At 38.6% G+C, this 18847-nt stretch overlaps 2 protein-coding genes across 2 annotated transcripts; both read left to right on the top strand.

Annotated features, from left to right (window-relative positions):
• Positions 1-1314: 1314 nt before the first annotated feature.
• Positions 1315-4784, top strand: thoc7 (THO complex 7). Its single transcript, XM_042405927.1, has 8 exons — positions 1315-1414; positions 1643-1763; positions 1874-2001; positions 3389-3475; positions 4026-4083; positions 4190-4256; positions 4368-4437; positions 4614-4784. Exons 1-8 carry the CDS (start codon positions 1396-1398, stop codon positions 4673-4675), a joined length of 612 nt encoding a protein of 203 aa, XP_042261861.1. The 5' UTR covers positions 1315-1395; the 3' UTR covers positions 4676-4784.
• A 690-nt stretch (positions 4785-5474) lies between these two features.
• On the top strand, positions 5475-18643 carry LOC121893829 (interferon-induced GTP-binding protein Mx). The gene is made up of 12 exons (XM_042405926.1): positions 5475-6063; positions 14346-14483; positions 14598-14752; positions 15227-15365; positions 15444-15642; positions 15743-15821; positions 15913-16035; positions 16178-16319; positions 16413-16571; positions 16721-16797; positions 16921-17181; positions 17304-18643. Exons 1-12 carry the CDS (start codon positions 5877-5879, stop codon positions 17526-17528), a joined length of 1884 nt encoding a protein of 627 aa, XP_042261860.1. The 5' UTR covers positions 5475-5876; the 3' UTR covers positions 17529-18643.
• The last annotated feature ends 204 nt before the right edge of the window (positions 18644-18847 follow it).

An 18847-nucleotide genomic window follows, 5' to 3' on the forward strand; every position in this document is an offset into this window, starting at 1 on the left:
TGAAACAGCTCCAGAAACACCTCTTAAAACATTCTTAGAAAAACAACAACAACAACAAAAAGGAGTTTCTGGTACAATTTCAACTTTAAATAGCCTACTCTTTAAATACAAATGTCATAAATGACATTCATAACACACAATTAATGCTGGTTTTAAAGGTGAAGGATAATGTGATTTGATGATAAGAATTGATACAACTGAAAAGAGAAAAGAGGCTAATTTTTAAGATGATCACAAATACACCACCTGTTGCTGATTATCTGAGGGGTTTCACTTTGATCTTTCTCAATGTTCATTTTGTGATGAAACAGGTGACCTTTTTTCACTGATGTCTTTTGTAACGCAGCTCTGGTTATCTCTTAAAATAGCTTACCCCTATCTTTGAATGCACTTTTTTCTCTTCTACATTGACAAGTCACATATAAAAATCTAAGGTTTAGTTCATTTGACATTATTACGGGGTAAATAGCATACCACTCATGCAAATATAATGAAACTCAACCAAATGTAACACACTTAATTAATGACTGTAATTATACTGAGTAGGAAATTTGGGGGGAAAAGCCTTCTTTTTTTCATGCCTTTAAGACTTTTTTTGTTTATTCTGTTGTTTTATTCCCCAATTTTCAAATTCCCTTACACTCAAAAATATGTTTTTCCTTTTGTTCCTTCGGTTGGATGTTTGAGCTTCATTGTGCAGAATGATGTATCTGCAGAGTTTGACACTAGAAGGTTGTTTTCAAATTTACCTGCTGAAAGTGGAAACTTCTCTGTACTCACTGAAAATCAAATTTTAAGGGGCGGGCCTATGAGCATGATTTGTGACATCACAACTAGTTTGGAGCCAATTGTGGTCCAATATACAACTTATGCAAGTGTGATGTGGAAACTTGAATCCTCCAGTACACATACACTGAAAATTGACTTTACAGTGAAGGAGAAGACATCTTGTGTCCAGCAGTTCAACTTTTTTAATGAAAAATATTTGCATATTCATATAGTCCAGAATTTCAAACGAGAGAGAAAGAGTAGATGTAATGTTAGGGATTTTAACATGGTAATTATTGTTTTTGTTGTTGTTGTCATTGTTTTTTGAAAAAACGATATCAGAGAGACATTATTGATCCAAGCAGAGTATTTTTGTGTGTCTTAATACACGTCTGGAGCATGGATGTGTTGTGAGTATTATACGGGGATATTTAACCATGGATGTATAGTACGACCTCATCCAGCCATGTGTTTAACCTTATTTGTAAATAAAGCTTTAAAAAAAAACTTTAACACTTGTTCGCCTCTCTGGCCAATCACCGCCGCCTGTCGTCAGAGGCGGAGCTGCTTTGTTGATTTCCTGCTGTTCAATAAAGTTTTTTCAGCGAATACATCCATAGTACAGACATGGGAGCTGTTACAGATGGCAAGTAACTGTTTAATTAATTTATTTCAACTCTCTGTTCAAATTCATGAATAGAAATGAGTGCCGAAGGTCTTAAAGTATCAATATGTACCCAGCCACACTGTCAAAAATGAACCAAACCTACACATAGACGCAGCTTGTTTTGAAAACAGCTAATACACAGCAGGCTTGTTAGCTACCAGCTAGCTCAGCGGCTCTTTAATTTACCTGCTGTCGGTTCTATTCTAGATGAAGTTATTCGGAAGCGTCTTCTTATCGACGGGGACGGAGCTGGAGATGACCGCCGAATCAATGTGCTGCTGAAGAGTTTCACCAAGTGGTGCAACTCTCCTGGGAGCCCGGAGGAAGGGTGAGTGAGCTCCGTAGGTCACGGCCTTGGACTTTTGTCTTCAGGTATTTCCATAAAAGTGTGAGGAGGAATTTGCTTTAACTCATAAACCGTCTTGTAATTTTGTTCAGATTCACACAGTACCAGAGGATGCTGGGTACACTGGCCCAGTGTGAATTCTCCATGGGGAAGACCTTGATGGTGTATGACATGAATCTTCGGGAAATGGAAAATTATGAGAAAATCTACACGAATATAGGTAGATTTTTTTTCTGAAAGACAATTGATATTTACAACTCACACCCTCTTTCAATTCTGTATATGTACACAGTACTGTATATTATTTACCAGTACTGTATATAATATACAGTGTATTGACCAGTACTGTATATAATATACAGTACTAGACAAGAGTTTGGACACACTTTCTCATTCGATGTGTCCAAACTTTAGACTGGTACTGCATATCTATGTTCATGCATTTCATACTTTCTATGTTGTAACTCTAAGAACCTGGCCATCAGAGTCAGTTTGTGTGTATTAAAGGAAAACTTCAGGATTTTTCAACCTGGACCCTATTTTCACATCATTTTGTGTCTAAGTGACTAATGGAGAAAACAATTTTTGAAATTAGTCCAGTATTAAAGGAACGCTTCAGGCAGCAGCTGCAAAGCAGGCTGCAATGTAATCCTCTGGGGCAATAGTGCCCCGTCAATGTATGTGTACTAAAAGTGCTTGTTTTTACCACTGTTCGGATAGTTGTTATAAGATTTCACTCTGAAATCTTGCAAGAGTTGAGTTGTTGCAGGAAGACAGCTAAATAATCAGCTATATATAGCCTATATTTAGCCATGACTTTGAAAATCTTTTAGATAAAACTAAGCTTTGCTTTCTGTACTTCAACACCACAAATTCCTCCCAGCACTCCTCTTCAACTCTCATTCACGTTTCCACTGTTGTCTTCCTGCAACAACTTTACTCTTATGAGATTTCAGAGCGAGACTTCTCCTTGAGTGAGACTTGATTAGACACAATAACAAACAGACCATTTAGTCCAGTGTTTCCTCTAGGTTGACTGACCCATTGTTGCCAACTTTAGAGCTAATCTCCTTCACTTTTTTTGGTCTTGACAAGCTGCAGTATTTATTAACTGACACACTGTAGCCCGTACTGTACATTTACTGCCAGATGGACAACTCACTGCTAACCTTTTCCTCTGCTCCACTTGCATTCCCCATCACTTTTCTGCCGCTTGCTCTCTCACTCAACCAGCTACTTACTATGAGTGCACATTACATACTGCTCTATTCCTTAAAATGAGCTACGCTACCAAGAGTTTCCCAAGTAAACAACACAAAGGTTGACTCATGTTTTGGAACAGCGCTGCTCAGAGGCTACCAAACACTATTGATTTCCGAATGAATGGATATTTGGTGTTATTATTGGCATTGAAAAAAACATTTTTTGGCCTGGCGGGGGTTCTCGTTGGCCTGGCGGCCCACCAGGCCTGTACAATTATAGGGGAAACACTGTAGTCACTTGGATACAAAATGATAGGAAAATAGGGGTTGAGAAATCCCAAAGTTTCCCTTTGACCAAGTTTGAACACAATAACCTTTTTGACCACCTTGTTGTCCACATTGCAGAACAAAATATCACATCTGCACATGAGAAGATAGCCGAATGCAAGAAAGAAATTCAGAGAGCAAAGAGAATACGAAAGAACCGTCAAGGTAAGGATATTAAAATATTTTCTTGTGTGCTCCAGATTGGTTCAGACAATTGCTGTATTTGCAAGAGTTTGTGAAGTGTTATTGGAGGTGTAGTCCCACCATGTAGAAGTAAAAACAAAATATTACAGTTTAAAATGAAAGCAAATTTTCTTGAGGAGGATAGTAAAAGTTTGTTTTACACTATGTTTCTGTATATAACTGCAGTCTCAACTGTAATTTATGAGACATAGCTAACAATTTGGAATTTTTGAAATGCTTTATGATGAGATATATACAAATATTTAAATTAAACAGTGAAAATACAATTTCATCAGCAAACATGTGGGATCCAGTGAGTTCTTGGCACTAATTGTACACAAGTTGTTGACAAATTATCTTCTATATTTCCATATTTGCAATTATGGATGGAGAATAGATAATAGTTTAGTTTTAGAAGAGATGGTGGTAATAAGGGTTGTCAGGATTATCTAGGAAAATATTAGTGGTTAGTTTGAGCTAGTTTGATTTTCTGCTTGTTCTAAAGTTGTTTTTTTTTGTTCTTTCCTTCCAGAGTATGACGCTCTGGCCAAGGTCATCCAGCAACATCCAGATCGTCACGAAACTCTAAAGTAAGTCAGCCTCTGTCATTTGTTTCATCTAAATATTGATGAGTTGTTCTGCTCCACATGTCAGAGCAGTTGTGGCTGTTATGTTAATCAGATTATGTGTTTACAGACAGTTGGAGGCACTTGACAAAGAACTCCAGCAGCTGTCTCACATCAAGGAGAATGTGGATGCAAAGGTAAAGCCAAATACACATTATTTCATCGCTCTTCTATTTAAACCCGTAATGTTTTCATTTGAAGTGATGTCTTAATTTCATTGTTTTTAATCTCCCTTTTGTCCCACTCAGTTGGAGTTAAGGAAGAAGCAGTTCCATGTGCTACTCAGTACCATACAGGAACTACAGCAGACACTTGAGAGTGAGTAAATAAGGACGTCATACTTGCATTGTTTGTGCTTTTAACAAGCTTTCAATCTAATTCAAGGTTTAGATCTTCAGGTCGCCTATGTCACATTCTCAATAGAACCAGAAATTGTTAATCTGTTTCATTTGTACAGATACCTGTTCCCCACTAATCATTTTCATCTTTCCTAGATGACGAGAAATCAGACAATGATGACAACAATCAGGAGAGCCCTGCAGAGAATGGTGAATGAACATGTAGTGGTCTTGAGTGGAATAAATGAAGTGAACCACTTTTAGATGATTTTGACTTTGTCTAAGGTTACTTTTTGTATGTATTTTTGAATAAAGTTGACAATTGTCCATGGCGGTCTGGTTCAATTATTTACGAAGATGGTGGATTTTTAGATGCATGTCTGTCTGCATAACTTATGAAATGTAAAAGTTATGCACTTCATATTTGGAATAATTAACTAACGTTAAGGTTAGCCAGGTTAACCGAGGTTTCCAGGCTGATGGGGTTTTTATAATGAAAATTCACTGTATGCAATAGAGATCATTATTGGTTATCAAAGAAAATCTATAACTAGATAGTTCTACGATTGTTGGACAGTTACTGGGGTGGATTTCATCAACTTTGTATTTACATCATTGATGCAGCTCAGGCCCTTCAAACCACATTTGCTCATTGATGACACATCAAAGAGATGTCAAGAGAGTCAATTTACTTTGTTAAAATATTTGTATGAAACCAAAATTATCTCTTGATCATGTTAGGACTGAGTTGGTTTTGTCGTCATTATTTCCTCTGTAAAACCACAGGAGGGAGCTAAAGTACAACGCTTTTACTGTTCATCACTTGGCAGTCATGAGTCAGTTTGATGTGTGAAGTTTTCTACATCTTTACCAAGAGTCAGAGGGCAGTGACAGGCAGCAACACAACCCCCCACCCCCCATCTTTATTTTAAGAGAATATTTGTTAAGCACATTAGTGTCCTGTAAAAGCAAGCTGTAAAAACAAAGAAAATGAAAATGAGAAAATGTTCTTCATTTAAAAAGACATTTTTGAACAAATATGCATTTTTTTATTTAGTTGTATAGAAAGCACAGAAAATAGGTGCACTGGATACAGACTTTTGCACATAGCCTGAGCAGCTGTAGGCCTAGAAAAATCGTTTTCCAATGAAACTTTTTTTTTAACCGAGTGTTCAATGAATAGTATCATTAACGCCTTCGGGTTAAGTTTCGTCGATAGAAAGAGGCATGAAACGAAACTTAACTTAAGTTTCCATTTCTTTCACCCGGTTTGACCGTCACTGACAGCCGCATCCGGCTCACAGTTTAGACACTGAAGCTCGCAGCTTGTCAGGGACAGAGCTCAGTGAGGACTTTCATCCAGCAGTGTTGTTCATTTTTAAAACATCATTTGTTTACAGGAAACAACAAATAATTATCATGAACTCTCTGAACCAACAGTATGAGGAGAAGGTGCGTCCCTGCATTGATCTCATTGACTCTCTTCGCTCTCTGGGTGTAGAGAAGGACTTGGCGCTGCCTGCTATCGCCGTGATTGGAGACCAAAGCTCAGGGAAGAGCTCTGTGCTGGAGGCGCTGTCAGGTGTGGCTCTGCCAAGAGGAAGTGGTAAGTTATAGCCTAAGTGCCACATCAATAGATATAGAAACGTAGATACCTCACTGGCAGCTGCTGTTTGTCGCCGCTTATGGTGGCAGAAACTAAATATATAATTACATAAATAATTATATAATTAAATGCTTAAATAAATGAATAAATAAATAATTCTGTAATTTAATGCTAATTGTCACCATAAATAAATAAATCCAAAATTAAGTATGTGTGTGTGTGTACATATATATATATATATATATATATATATATATATATATATATATATATATATATATATATATATATATATATATATATATATAAAATCCCTCTCTCACCCCCCTCCCATGGGGGGTGGTGATGGTGGTGTGTCTTCCTCAAGCTTGGGGCCTGGGAGTTTTGAGGGTTCTACGCAGTATCTTAGCTGTTCCTAGGACTGTGCTCTTCTGAACAGAGACCTCAGATGTTGTACCTGGAATCTGCTGGAGCCACTCTCCCAGTTTGTGGGTCACAGCCCCCAGTGCTCCAATTACCACTGGCACCACTGCTGCTTTTACTCCCCACATCTTTTCAGCCCTTGGTATTTTTTGAGCTTCTCATGTTCCTTCTTCCTGATGTTGCTGTTTCTAGGTAGGATTTCTTGATATCAGCCACTTCCTCTATCTGTCGTTGGTACATGCCGTGTAGGGGCTTGTCCCTCCATGATGGTTCCTCCTCCTCCTCTGCATCATCGGGTTTCTGCTTCCTGGGACATTCACTTAGCAGTTCATCTTCCTGATGTATTCCTGGATCTTGGTTGTTTCATCCTGGACAGTGGCTCTGATGCTCACCAGTCCTCGGCCTCCCTCGTTCCGCTTAGTGTACAGTCTCAGGGTGCTGGACTTGGGATGAAACCCCTCATGCATTGTGAGGAGCTTCCTTGTCTTGATATCAGTGGCCTCTATGTTCTCCTTTGGCCAGCTTATTATACCAGCGGGGTATCTACTGACTGGCAGGGCGTATGTGTTGATGGCTCGTATCTTGTTCTTCCCATTCAGCCCACTTTTCAGGACCTGCACTACTCTGTGTAGGTATTTGGCTGTAGCTGACTCCCTTGCGGCCTCCTCATGGTTCCCATTTGCCTGTGGGATCCCAAGGTATTTGTAGCTGTCCTGAGCATCTGCAATGCTGCCTTCTGGTAGTTCAACCCCCTCTGTTCTGATCATCTTCCCTCTCTTTGATACCATCCGACCACACTTATCTACTCCGAATGTTTCTGTTGATCCTGGCGATGTATATCAGTGAGTCGATGTCTCGCTCATTCCTGGCATACAGCTTGATGTCATCCATGTAGAGGAGGTGACTGATGGTTGTTCCACTTCGGAACCAGTATCCGTAGCTACTCTTTGAGATGATCTGGCTGAGGGGGTTCAGGGCTATGCAGAACAGCAGTGAGGATAGTGCATCACCTTGGTATATGCCGCACTTGATGGTAACTTGTGCAATTGGCTTTGAGTTGGCCTCCAGAGTCGTTTTCCACAGCCCCATTGAGTTCTTGATGAAGGCTCTTAGGCTTCCTTGCGGCCTCCTCATGGTTCCCATTTGCCTGCGGGATCCCAAGGTATTTGTAGCTGTCCTGAACATCTGCAATGCTGCCCTCTGGTAGTTCAACTCCCTAGGTCAATAAAACAAATACATCCGATTGACAAGAGCCGTGACACTATTTACATAAAAGTTGGTAAACTCTTCAAAAAGGCGTGGACTGCCCGTATATATGTTTACACATTTTTATATTTATTAATTTGTTATTTGTAATTTGTTTTTATTAATTAATTTACTTATTCATTTATACACACATTTATTTATCTAGTCATAATTTTATTTATTTACATATAGCTTACTTTTAGTTATCCATAGTGTAACTTGCTGCAGCAAAATAAATATGTGTCAGTCTCATCCATCAAAAGTCAGGGGGCGGTTAAAGCTTCTGATTGGTGAATGAACAGTATTACAGAACCAGTGGGCTCAACCAGTCGATCAGGCTCTCTTCGATTAAGCTATGAGTTTGCACTGCGAAGCTACAATCCAGCAGATGGGCGTTATTATGGATCCCATTGCTTTTCTTGGCAAGACACACCCTGTGTAGCATTTAAGTGCTAGGATTGGCCAGAGGGGTGTACTACGAAGTGAGATTAGTGGGTTAGTGAGGTATGTTGAGCCTAAGCCCAGGGTTTTCAATATCATGAAGGTGGCTCTCTTATAACCTGGCTAGATCACCATGGTAACTTATGCTGCAAACTTAACCTGGTCTGGAGCAGGTTATGTTCTGAGCTTCAGCTTAAATCGGCCATAAAAAAAGCATCGCCCTGTCACTGACCACCTGATTTGCTGCCAAGTCCGTTTAACACTGCTGGTACTGCAGCTACTGAATTGGTTGGTCTTTTATCATACTTACTATTGTTTTGATATGTCATATTGTAAATTTCTAATAGTGCAATCAGTTAGGGTTACTTGCTGGATGGGATTTTGTTAAAATGTATCTGTATTTAAAATTGTAAAAAAAAATTAAAAAAAAAACTAATAAAAACTAAAAACTAATGAAAAAAATACTTTGAACAAAAAAAAATCTATTCAATCTATAAAATTAATTTCACTTTGATTTGGCCAAAAACTAAAGTGATTTCCACTTATCCTTCATTATGGGACAGAATCAGACTTAAATGCACTTCTTGAGTATAATGTTTAAATCTGCTGCATGAAGTTTAAAGTTTAAGAGCTCTGAATGTGGGAATCATTGAGAGTGCATTGAGTGGTAAAATAAATATATTATCTTATGAATTTACATGATCAGCAATTTTTTGTCAGCATTCCTCTCTCCCCTTACTTACAGCAATAGTGTTGCTTTTGCTGTGATAACAACAGTCAAATGATGCGCCAAACACCCTTTTTTATGGGAGAGTGCACAGAGCCTGAAGCAGAAAGCCTGGATTAACAAAGAAAGTTGATAACCACCGTTGTGATACCACTTATCTCTGATTGCGAGTTTAGAGTTTGTGATCCAGCTCGCACAAAGAAAGCCTGGGTATGTTGAACTTGCTTCGTAGTACACCCCTCTGGCGTCCATGCTTGTGCCACTAGCCTGTCATTTCCTAACTGTATGTTCAGTGGGTGTCTGGTGTTGAGTAATTGGAAACGTTAATTCTGAAGGACTATGAGTTAACAATTTGAGTCAAGCATAGAGGCTGTATCATGTTTAGCTTGGAAAATAGCGATATGGGGCAATGAATTTGATTAATTTACTGTTTATCAGACCACAAATGAGACAAGAATTAGCACAACTAACACACTAACACACAGGTCTAAAACTCAAATTGGTCCTCTATGTATGTGTGTGTGTGACAGAGTACACATACATACATAAACTTTCCCCTATTATTAATAGGAGAATAATTAATAGTGGTCTATCAACTTATTAAATAGGTTCATAGGCCACTATTAATTGTTCCCCATACACACAGGGAGAGAGAGATAACATGGTTGAACAAAGGCCATTGCAACAGGTATAAAGGCATTGTCAGTATCTTTTGTAACACCACTACAAAATGACAAAACTACAAACAGCTAGGAAATGAGTTTATTGGCTATTCTGTATAGTTGTGGTAATGTAGGCAATAGCTTATATTTTTTCAGAATGAATGCTCAGGCAGATACTGAAAGTTTGTAGACTTTAATTTTTAACACTACTTTTATAACTTTCAGAACCAAAGAATTACATCTTTAACATGAACCAAACAGTTCGCCCAAAGTAAACAATATAAAAACAACTACAGGATCTAAGTAAAAAGAAAAAAAAAGTCCCAGTGTTTTATCAAATTAATGTCAAAGATGGAAGAAACAAGACAGAGCTCAAACACATTCAATACATTTCTGAATGAGTACAGTTTTGCATTTTGCCAAAGCATTCGAACCTGAACCCAACATGTTTATGTAATGACTCATATGCTGTGAAAAATGTCATATAATACAATTACAATGCTGAAATCAGATGAAAAGTTGCATTAGGTAAGCCTGTGCTTGTTGAGATAATATTTCTGTTTTATTAGCACAACATTTTCTATAAAGTATCTTTGCCTATACTGACATTTTACCAAAATATACAATATAAAAATAACTATAGGATCTAAGTTATAAAAAACAACAACAAATTGCCAGTGTTTTATTAAATTAATGTCAATGATGGAAGAAACTAAAGACAGAGCTCAGACAAACACATTCAAGCATATTGCTCTGTGTATGATTTTGCATACAGTCAAGTCAAGTCAGTTTCATTTATATAGCACCAAATCACAACAGAAGTTATCTCAGGGAGAAAAGAATTTCTCAGCATGTAGTAGCAACCCTAATCCCCTTCAGCTCCTCAACTCTTGCTTAAGCCTCAGCTATCTTATATTTATATATCTTACATTTGACTTGGTCAGGGTCAGTTTATACTATATTAACAGTTTACCACAAAGAACACTATAATCTCATGACTTCAAAGTACACTAGCCTTGCTTAGATGGTCTGGAGAGGGTGAAACTGAAGGGCTCACATATTCCTTCACATGCACAATTTGCCCAGTTCTGTCAAAATTATCTGCCCTGAAATGACAGCCACAAAAAGCTGTAGTGTCATTAGGCTCAAAATCCTTTCATCTGACAACTATGGCCCAAGCTTTACTTAGTCCAGGATCTTTTGGGAACCTTTGGCAAAAACAAGGCCATCTCAAAATTACTTCTGGCATGTAGCTGAATGGTGCAGCCAGTGCATTAAGCTAGCTGCATAAATCTGGTTTACTAGAGCTAGCATGTATAATCTTATGAACACAAACACATTCCAGCTGATAATCTTCTATAAAGTAAATTATACAAATAATGAGGTCATAAGTTCATTATTAAGTAAATATCACATTTACCCCCTGGTCACATAGTGTTAATAATTATTCAGTAATATCATGTTTCTGTTAGGTAGCCATCATCACAATGGTGTCAGGTCATTTTCAGAATAGTTTGAAGTGATATTTCACATTCATTAACTTACATAACAGTTAAATAAAATAAAATAAAATAAAATTGCCACTTACTTGTGAAAAGTGATCCTGCAATGACTGTTTTGAATGTTTTGTCTGTTTGTACAGCCAAATGCAGCACATGCCTGAAGCATTTCAAAGCAGTCGACTCTCTCTGACTCTTGAGTTTTGCTTACAAAAAAGAAGGGATACGTTTCATAGGTCAAATCTAGCAAGGAAAAAAAAGAACATTTAGAAAAGTACAATCAGTATCTGATTGCTGTTAAAGCTGCATTGATTTACTTTTGGCAGAAGAACCACAAGAAGCTGAAAAAACACACCACTCTGAAGCCTTGAAAAGTTGTTTTGGCTGTTAGCACACAATTGTTTACACCATCAGACCTGCAGTAACATTAGCATTAATTTGGATTTGGATTTGGATTTGGGCCACTTGACTAATCTAAACCTATTCTCCTTTTAGTTCTGTTTGTCTCCTTCAATTCACTGACTGAGAAAAGGGCCTGCTAAATGCTATTCAGTGTTCACCTACTGGGTACTGTGAGCACCACTCCACTGTCAATAGACATTTTTCACAGCAGACATTTTGACATGTCAAAGCAGGGAAAGCACAGGTGCAATTAATAATCCACCCATCCATTTTCTTTACCACTTATCCTCTAGACTCTAGAGGATCGTGGAGGAGCTGTAGCTGATCATGGTTTGACCACTATGTCAAATTGGCTTCAAAGCTCAGCGCACTTCTTGGTGGCTAGGAGAGAATCCACACAGGCACAGGGAGAAAATGCAAACTCCACTTAAAAAGGCCCTGTGCTACCTGAATACAAAAGACATTACAAACTTGTACAAACTTGGAGGTTACAACAATCAATGGTCATGGTCAATTAATCATGGTCTCACGAAATTCACTGTAACTGGAGCTGGGATATTGTTTTCAGTACTGTGAGCATCATTGTAAATAGACATTTCTCACAGCAGACATTTTGACATTTTAAAGCTGGGAAAGCACACTTGCAATTAATAACATTAATGAATGGCTGAATACCATTTAGTTTTTTTTTTTGTTTTGTTTTTTTAAATCTAAGGCCCTGGTATAGTGCATGATGCATGATATAGTTCACTGGTGGCCTGCTTGGACACATTATTTTGCCATTTGCAAGTCAAAATGTGTTCTGTGAAAAAGGCCTATAGGGATATGGAAATCTCAAAACCTGCATGGTCAGTTTTACAGCAGCTGCCCATTGACAAAGTCACTATACCAACTTGTAGGCAACAACAAATTTTTCCAGCCAGCCAGAATGCCAGGCAAAAAAATAATCATGGCCTTATGAAGTTCACTGTAACTGGAGCTAGGATATTGTTTTCAGTACTGTGGGCACCACTCCATTGTCAATAGAGATTTTTTCACAGCAGATGTTTTGACAATATAAAGTAGGGAATGCACAGGTGCAGTTAATAACATTAATGAATGACTGAATACCATTTACTTTTTCAAGAATCCAAGGCCCTGGTATAGTGCATGATGCATGATATATTTCACTGGTGGCCTCCTTGGACACGTTGCATTGCACTTTGCAACTTGCTTTTCCTGCTAAGCAGGAAAAACACAACTCAAAATGTTACCTGTGAAAAAAGTCTATAGGGATATGGAAAATCTCAAAACCTGCACAACCTATTTTACAACTGATGTCCATTGACGAAATCACCATACCAACTTGTAGGCTACAACAAATGTTACCAGCCAGCAGGAATTCGATGCAAAAAGTAATCATGGCTTTATGAAGTTCACTGTAACTGGAGCTAGGATATCGATTTCAGTACTGTGAGCACCACTCCAGTGAAAAAGTGTTAGACATCGTAGCAAAAGCCTATTTAACCCTACTTTCAGAATTGTGAAACCTTTATTTCTATACTGAAAAAATTGAGATTTCACTGATATTTCTTCATCCAGACCACATTAGACCAGGTCTAGATCAAAAAACACTATACTTAGACTTGTCAAATCTGGACTAGAATACCAATGAGACTCTCAGTAAATATGATATATATACATATGAAACTTGTGTGGGTTATCTGTACAATGAGGCAACAATTACAGTAACTCAGTAACAATAAACTATCAATTATTACTATCTGTTAACTTCTTTTGTTATTTACTTAAGTGGTTAAAGAAGACGTGTTCAATTAAGGGTTCAGTATCCCTGAAACGAACTGGGTTGTACAGTATGTTATTTGACCATGAATAAAATGCCCATTCCTAATGGCCCTATTCAAAGCCAGGGTAAGAGCCTGTTGTCATAGCCTCCTCCTGACTGCATCCAACTACCTCCCCGAGTCTAGACATGATGGATCGTACAAATGGGAATGTCATGTGAGTAATGTGTGTATAATGAAATACGCGAGATTGAGATATAGGTTCACACTGTCTACTTTCTAACTTCCATGCACCTGCCCAATAGTTGCGTCAATCGGGCATGATTGTTGGTTTCGTAAAGTTACAGTTATATAGCCCCTCCACCCCCATTCCACCATTGAAGTGGTCTGTGGGGATTGGGATTAAGATGCTGTTAGCTGATCTGACAGGTCCTTTGTTTGAAATATACAAAGGCCCTTAGTTATGTCGATAATCCATGTGCCCAACAATGACACAGCATTGCATGTAAATATAAATACAAAAGAAGGTCACCATTTTAGTTTAGCATGTTAGCACCTTAACAGCTGGGGCTGATGGGAATGCAGGTTTTTGTTCATTGAAATATTGATCGGATTATGGCACGAGAGGAAAATTCTGAGGATCACCAAGGTTATTACAATTCATCCTGTGTGGAACATGAAAGAACAAAATTTCATAATCCATGCATTAGTTGTTTCACTCTGAACCAAAAATGTCAACCTGCTGGCATTGATAGAGAAAAAGCGTATTAGCACTACTGCTGGCTTCGTTCAAAAATCTGGCCCTATACGATATCTCAGTCAGTTAGCAAGTGAAGATTTAGAGCTACACCACAGATATGTTCCTGTTTATATTTTGGTCATGGGTTTTGCTAAGAAGATACTGACATTGGTGTTAAGCCTCTCTACCATATTTATGGTGCCTGGAGTATAATGTGAAGATGTAATACTGATCACACTTTTATCAAGATGATTTCTGTGTTATCTGAGGTATCCTGCTGCTTTTCATAATTTCACCAAGTATAATGGATTTCACTTTGAGTTTTTCTTCTCTCTCATTATTGACTTATCCTTAATTCAGGCATTGTGACAAGATGTCCTCTTGAACTGAAGATGAAAAGAAAGAAAGAGGGAGAGGAGTGGTGTGGAAAGATAAGTTACCAGGACTCTGAGGAAGAGATAAAAGACCCTGCAGATGTGGAGAAAAAGATTTGTGAAGGTACGGTATACCACATTCTTAAATGTCACAAACAAAAATATTGATGGAGCAGATTTTATTAAAGTTCAACACTTCCATCCTTTGTGACCATCATTCATCATATCCCCTCACCAGCTCAGGATCAGATGGCCGGGGTCGGGGTGGGGATCAGTGAGGACCTCATCAGTCTGGAGATCGCCTCTCCTGATGTTCCAGACCTGACACTCATTGACCTGCCCGGCATCGCGAGAGTGGCTGTGAAGGGACAACCAGAGAACATTGGAGATCAGGTGTTTGTTCATTGTCCCTTTTACTCTAGATGATACCCAAAACACATCAACAGAAGGGATAATTTCTTTGGGAGAAAGTTGTTCCAATGAAAAGTTTAGGCAGTGAGGTCTGTGGATTATCCAGACTAACCAGGACACTTTTTGTGGAAAGACACTTTGCTGTTTATTTTTTAAATTATAATGTTTCAGTGCTGAGAGCACCACAACCAGAATTCCATTAACGTCCATTTTCTGGGGTTACCAGCAGAAATCTAAGAAACAGGTATCTCAAACCCAGGCCCCTCTGTTCCCGCCTTGACACAAAATGTCATGAATTACTTATCATATTGACCTTTACACTAGACTGTTAGCATTTCTATAGACTTTAAGTCCTGTAATGTTCACTCATTATGTGAACAGAACAGACTCAATCATGAATGTGATTTGACAGATGTGCAACTTATAACTTGACACAACATGAATTGATACTTTCAGATAAAGAGACTGATCCAGAAGTTCATCACAAAACAAGAGACCATCAGCTTGGTGGTTGTTCCATGCAACGTGGACATAGCAACCACAGAGGCTTTGAACATGGCACAGCGAGTGGATCCTGATGGAGAGAGGACTTTGGGTAAATGGAACTGATTTTGGCCACTTGGCTCTTACATAAGTTATTCAACTCTTAGGGAGTGTACTCTTTCTCTCTCAGGTATCTTGACGAAACCTGATCTAGTGGACAAAGGCACAGAAGAGACAGTGGTTGACATTGTCCATAATGAGGTCATCACACTGAAGAAGGGCTACATGATTGTCAGGTGCAGGGGTCAGAAGGAGATCACAGAGAAGGTGTCTCTTACTGAAGCAATAGAAAGAGAGAAAGCCTTCTTCAAAGATCATGTGTATTTCCAGTAAGTTCATTCTTTTTTGGCATTTATACAAATATTTATGTGGTAAAGTTTTTGGTAGTTTGTGGAGCATGTTCTCAGTACCTTTTTATTTTTGCTGTAGCACTCTTTACAATGACGGTCTTGCTACTGTTCCTAAACTGGCTGAGAAACTCACCCTTGAGCTGGTGCAACATATTGAGGTGAATTCTTCTAGATCTTGGAAATTTACTGTATAAATTAAGATTGGTCACCTTGAGGTGTTAAAAGTTTTGACCTCTGTATGATTTGCAGAGATCTCTGCCTCGACTGGAAGAGCAGATAGAGGAGAAACTAGCACAGACTCAGGCAGAGCTGGAGAAATATGGCACTGGACCTCCATCTGACGCAGGCGAGAGACTCGCCTTCCTCATTGATGTGAGTTCCCTCACTCTACCGAACATTTACTTGGCTACACAGACAAATTCTCACCACCAATATGAATTAGTTCATCCTAAAGTATTTAAATAAACAACATAACACCACTAAACAACTGTTTCTGTTGTCTCATGGGCTCCAGAAAGTGTCAGCATTCAATCAGGATGCCCTCAGTCTGGCTACAGGCGAGGAACTCAAGTGTGGAGAAAGGCTCAATGTCTTTTCTACACTCAGAAGAGAGTTTGGGAAGTGGAACGCCCACCTGGACCACTCAGGAGCAAAATGTGAGTGCTTCATTTTGTCTGGACTACAGCTGTCCACCAACACTGGGTTATTCTCACAGCCACAGGACTCTAATATACATTTGTGTGTTGCAGTTAATAAAAGAATTGAGAGAGAAGTGGAAGAATATGAAGCGAGGTACCGTGGAAGAGAACTGCCAGGCTTCATCAACTACAAGACCTTTGAGATCATGGTCAAGGAGCAGATTAAACAGCTGGAAGAACCAGCTGTCAAGAAACTCAAAGATACAGGAGGTATATGATTGAATAAATGACAAATTTACTCAGTTTTATTATTTGTTATTCCTGTTTTTCCAATTACCATAAATACTGCTGATTAGCACAGTTGATTCATGAATCTGGTCAGAAATCAACCTGCTGTATCTTATTCCAATTTCCTCCAGATGCTGTTAGGAAAGCTTTCATACAGCTGGCCCAAAGTAGCTTCACTGGATTTCCCAACCTTCTGAAAACAGCCAAGGTAGCCATCTTCAATGAGTTTGATATTGACATTTTTTTTTACAATTTGATAGTCCTTGTCACCACTTTAGCAAATTTGCATTATTGTTTGTTTGTTCAGACTGACCAGAATTTTATTTTGTAGGCAAAGATCGAAGCCATTAAGCAAGAAAAGGAGTCCGCTGCAGAGTCCACGCTGAGAACTCAGTTCAAGATGGAGCTGATCGTTTACTCTCAGGACAGGACCTACAGCAGCAGTTTGAGTGAGAACAGAGAGGAGGAGGAGGAAGAGGAGAGGAGAGACAAATCGAAACGCCCACAATTTCAAAAAAAGAGTATTGTGTACAGCATGGATAATCATGCAACACTCCAGGAGCTGATGTTGCACCTTAAATCATATTACAAAGTAAGTTTTAATTTAGAGGGATGATTCATGAACAAAAACAATAACCGCAAGGGCATGTTTTAGTAACTGTCTTTGTCTTCGATCTAGCTCTTTCAAACTTTTCTTTCTTTTTCCTCCTTCAGATTGCCAGCCAGCGTCTGGCTGACCAGATCCCAATGGTGATCCGTTACCAGATGCTGCAAGAGTCTGCTGTCCAACTGCAGAGAGAGATGCTGCAGGTGCTTCAGGACAAGGAGAATATGGAGTTCTTACTGAAGGAGGATTTTGACACTGGCAACAAAAGGGCTTCTTTGCAGAGTCGCCTCAAGCGTCTCCAGAGGGCCCGTGCATACCTGGTGGAGTTCTAGTGGTCAATGCCTAACAGTATGACTTGCTGTGCTGCTTTCATTTGCCAAAAACAGTACAATCATGGGTTATAGGATTGTTGTATTATTATTTTTCACTGTGTCCAATGTTGAATGGGCAGATATGCCGTAGATGAAACCACTGAGACAGAATGGGGCCTTGATTCCTTTTACTATTTGCATCTAAACTATATTTACCATTTACCTGTATGCTTTTTTTCCACATCATTTCCATTTTACTTTCATGAATAATAATAATAAAATAAAATTCACTGTATTTACAGATCATGTCTCTGCCCGATCACAAGTATGTGAGTTTGAAATTAAGGTTATTGGTATTTGATATTACTCCATTTCCTAATTGTACATATTTCATGGGGTGTAATTGCTGTGATGCAGTTGGTCATTCACAATGACCTCAGTCTCCTATAATATCAATCCCCTCGTCGCACTCTGGTGTTGTTCATTCTCATGAAGTTTCATGTCTTCTACCTTATCCTCTCCCTCTGCCACATTCACATTAAAGCACATGTGATTTTTTTTCTTTTTAGGACAAACTGCAGTAATTTGTTTGTTCCAACCAGGGCTGGATTAGCCTACCTATGAGACCATGGGGCAAAAATGAGCCATGGGCACCTACTGATTAGGATTTTGTAACTTTATTAAGCACAGATTTATTCAGGAAAATGCACCATGTAAGATCAGGTAATAATTCTACTGTTAAACTAATTTATAATTCATTAAATTGTCATAAAATAGTTGCCACATGAACCTGGAGACTTTGCGCAGTTGGTAATCCTTCTCTGGCTCAAACCATTTGCACACAGTAAAATATTGTTTTCATAGAATCCATGATTTACACTGAGTCAAAATGAGAACAGTTAAGTATGTTTTAACTCCAAAACACCTGCAGGCAGTTTAGATTCTCCAGTTCACCTGATCAGCCCATGCTAACCACCATGCCACCTGTGTATATCAATCCCTGAAATAGGACAGTCATATAATGCATCACATTCCTGGATAACCACCCAGGACTGCATATTATGTCACTGTAAGAAGAATGTTTGATGAAACTAACTTAAACTAAATTATAAAGTATACCTTTTTGGAAAGTGAAACCCTTTTCCTCTTTTTTTGGATCACCAAGAGGATATATGTTTTCATCAGGAGAACATGAATATTTATTCTCTGAATAACAAGAAGTAGGAGAGGATGAGAGCAGTCAGTAGCCAGGGCAGACCTACCAGGTTTGCTGTTTGTAGAGAAACTGAAGAAGCACAGCAGTGAGTAAAAGACTGAGAGGAAGAGCAAATAACTGATAC

The sequence above is a fragment of the Thunnus maccoyii genome, chromosome 3 (genome assembly GCF_910596095.1).
Source record: "Thunnus maccoyii chromosome 3, fThuMac1.1, whole genome shotgun sequence".
NCBI classification, from domain to species: Eukaryota; Metazoa; Chordata; class Actinopteri; order Scombriformes; family Scombridae; genus Thunnus; species Thunnus maccoyii.

What these genes read in the sequence shown, in the direction of transcription:
- thoc7 (XM_042405927.1), top strand. An exon ending in GAAAATCTACACGAATATAG is followed by an intron (nt 2,002 to 3,388) that starts GTAGATTTTTTT and finishes TCCACATTGCAG; the next exon opens with AACAAAATATCACATCTGCA. An exon ending in GATCGTCACGAAACTCTAAA is followed by an intron (nt 4,084 to 4,189) that starts GTAAGTCAGCCT and finishes ATGTGTTTACAG; the next exon opens with ACAGTTGGAGGCACTTGACA.
- LOC121893829 (XM_042405926.1), top strand. Translation starts at nt 5,877, where the DNA reads ATGAACTCTCTGAACCAACAGTATGAGGAGAAGGTGCGTCCCTGCATT. An exon ending in CAGAGAACATTGGAGATCAG is followed by an intron (nt 14,753 to 15,226) that starts GTGTTTGTTCAT and finishes TGATACTTTCAG; the next exon opens with ATAAAGAGACTGATCCAGAA. An exon ending in GGACCACTCAGGAGCAAAAT is followed by an intron (nt 16,320 to 16,412) that starts GTGAGTGCTTCA and finishes TGTGTGTTGCAG; the next exon opens with TTAATAAAAGAATTGAGAGA.